Source organism: Lampetra fluviatilis, chromosome 66, assembly GCF_964198595.1.
Source record: "Lampetra fluviatilis chromosome 66, kcLamFluv1.1, whole genome shotgun sequence".
Taxonomy (NCBI): domain Eukaryota; kingdom Metazoa; phylum Chordata; class Hyperoartia; order Petromyzontiformes; family Petromyzontidae; genus Lampetra; species Lampetra fluviatilis.
The window spans coordinates 2,044,401-2,046,900 of NC_136340.1; the positions used below are offsets into that span (position 1 = coordinate 2,044,401).

General features: G+C 51.5%; 1 protein-coding gene across 1 annotated transcript in view; it reads right to left on the reverse strand.

Moving 5' to 3' along the window:
• The window catches only part of LOC144952167 (cell division cycle protein 16 homolog), a 54,022-nt gene that overhangs the window by 8,282 nt on the left and 43,240 nt on the right, over positions 1-2,500 (reverse strand). The window contains exon 9 of the mRNA XM_078882570.1: positions 1,183-1,262. Coding sequence (XP_078738696.1) covers positions 1,183-1,262 — 80 coding nt within the window. The remainder of the gene's footprint in view (positions 1-1,182; positions 1,263-2,500) is intronic.

The following is a 2,500-nucleotide window of genomic DNA, read 5'->3' on the forward strand; positions in this document are numbered from 1 at the left end:
CCCGAGACAGCTTTCCTTAGAGCCTAGTCTCACATGGTCCTTGAAGTTGATTGGTCCACACCCGAGACAGCTTTCCTTAGAGCCTAGTCTCACATGGTCCTTGAAGTTGATTGGTCCACACCCGAGACAGCTTTCCTTAGAGCCTAGTCTCACATGGTCCTTGAAGTTGATTGGTCCACACCAGAGACAGCTTTCCTTAGAGCCTAGTCTCACATGGTCCTTGAAGTTGATTGGTCCACACCCGAGACAGCTTTCCTTAGAGCCTAGTCTCACATGGTCCTTGAAGTTGATTGGTCCACACCCGAGACAGCTTTCCTTAGAGCTCAGTCTCACATGGTCCTTGAAGTTGATTGGTCCACACCAGAGACAGCTTTCCTTAGAGCCCAGTCTCACATGGTCCTTGAAGTTGATTGGTCCACACCAGAGACAGCTTTCCTTAGAGCCTAGTCTCACATGGTCCTTGAAGTTGATTGGTCCACACCCGAGACAGCTTTCCTTAGAGCCTAGTCTCACATGGTCCTTGAAGTTGATTGGTCCACACCCGAGACAGCTTTCCTTAGAGCCTAGTCTCACATGGTCCTTGAAGTTGATTGGTCCACACCCGAGACAGCTTTCCTTAGAGCCTAGTCTCACATGGTCCTTGAAGTTGATTGGTCCACACCCGAGACAGCTTTCCTTAGAGCCTAGTCTCACATGGTCCTTGAAGTTGATTGGTCCACACCCGAGACAGCTTTCCTTAGAGCCTAGTCTCACATGGTCCTTGAAGTTGATTGGTCCACACCAGAGACAGCTTTCCTTAGAGCCTAGTCTCACATGGTCCTTGAAGTTGATTGGTCCACACCCGAGACAGCTTTCCTTAGAGCTCAGTCTCACATGGTCCTTGAAGTTGATTGGTCCACACCCGAGACAGCTTTCCTTAGAGCTCAGTCTCACATGGTCCTTGAAGTTGATTGGTCCACACCCGAGACAGCTTTCCATAGAGCCCAGTCTCACATGGTCCTTGAAGTTGATTGGTCCACACCCGAGACAGCTTTCCTTAGAGCCTAGTCTCCATTGGTGTTGGACCAGATGACGCCAAAAGGCGCACAACTCAAAGACAGCGCACCATCAGAACATTGAGAGTCTCCGTGCCACCGCGGCTAAGAGATGCCCGGCACGCAAAGCGAGCGCGTTGTGACGCACCGTTGGTCTTGCAGAGCTCCACCAGGACTCCGATGTGGATGGGGAGGCAGGAGGAGTGGTAGGGGTCCTTGCTCATGATCCTGCGCGGACGCACGACACAAAGGCGAAGATCCCCCGCGTAGCTTCTCACAGGCTGTTGGGCAAGTGCTGTTTCGTGGGAGTGAATGTGACGGCAGGAGCTGTGGCACACGAGGGGGTGGGTGGCCAGCACCACGCACGGCTGGTGGTAGTCTGTGTGTGTGTCTGTGTGTGTGTCTGTGTGTGTGTCTGTGTGTGTGAGTGTCTGTGCGTGTGTCTGTGTGTGTGTATGTGTGTGTGTGTCTGTGTGCGTGTGTCTCTGTGTGTGTGTGCGTGTCTCTGTGTGTGTGTCTGTGTGTGTGTGTCTGTGTGTGTGTCTGTGTGTCTGTGTCTGTGTGTGTGTTACACACGCCGATGTGAGTAACAGGCAGAGAAGTCACAGTTGTAGTAGTGTCTGTGTGTGTGTCTGTGTGTGTGTATCTGTGTGTCTGTGTGTGTGTCTGTGTGTGTGTCTGTGTCTGTGTGTGTGTCTGTGTTTGTGTGTCTGTGTGTGTGTGAGTGTGTCTGTGTGTGAGTGTGTGTCTGTGTGTGTGTGTCTGTGTGTGTGGCTGTGTGTGTGTGTGTGTCTGTGTGTCTGTGTGTGTGTGTGTGTGTGTCTGTGTGTGTGTGTCTGTGTGTCTGTGTGTGTGTCTGTGTGTGTGTCTGTGTGTGTCTCTGTGTGTGTGTCTGTGTGAGTGTGTCTGTCTGTGTGTGTCTGTGTGTGTGTGTCTGTGTGTGTGTGTCTGTGTGTGTGTCTGTGTGTGTGTGTCTGTGTGTCTGTGTGTCTGTGTGTGTGTCTGTGTGTGTGTGTCTGTGTGTCTGTGTGTCTGTGTGTGTGTCTGTGTGTGTGTGTCTGTGTGTGTGTGTGTGTGTCTGTGTGTGTTACACACGCCGATGTGAGTGAGTAACAGGCAGAGAAGTCACAGTTGTAGTAGTGTCTGTGTGTGTGTGTGTCTGTGTGTGTGTGTGTCTGTGTGTGTGTGTCTGTGTCTGTGTGTGTGTCTGTGTGTGTGTGTCTGTGTGTGTGTCTGTGTGTGTGTGTCTGTGTGTGTGTCTGTGTGTGTGTGTGTCTGTGTGTGTGTCTGTGTGTGTGTCTGTGTGTGTGTGTGTGTGTCTGTGTGTGTGTGTGTGTGTCTGTGTGTGTGTCTGTGTGTGTGTGTGTCTGTGTGTGTGTGTGTCTGTGTCTGTGTGTGTGTGTGTCTGTGTGTGTGTCTGTGTGTGTGTGTGTCTGTGTGTGTGTCTGTGTGTGTGTCTGTGTGTG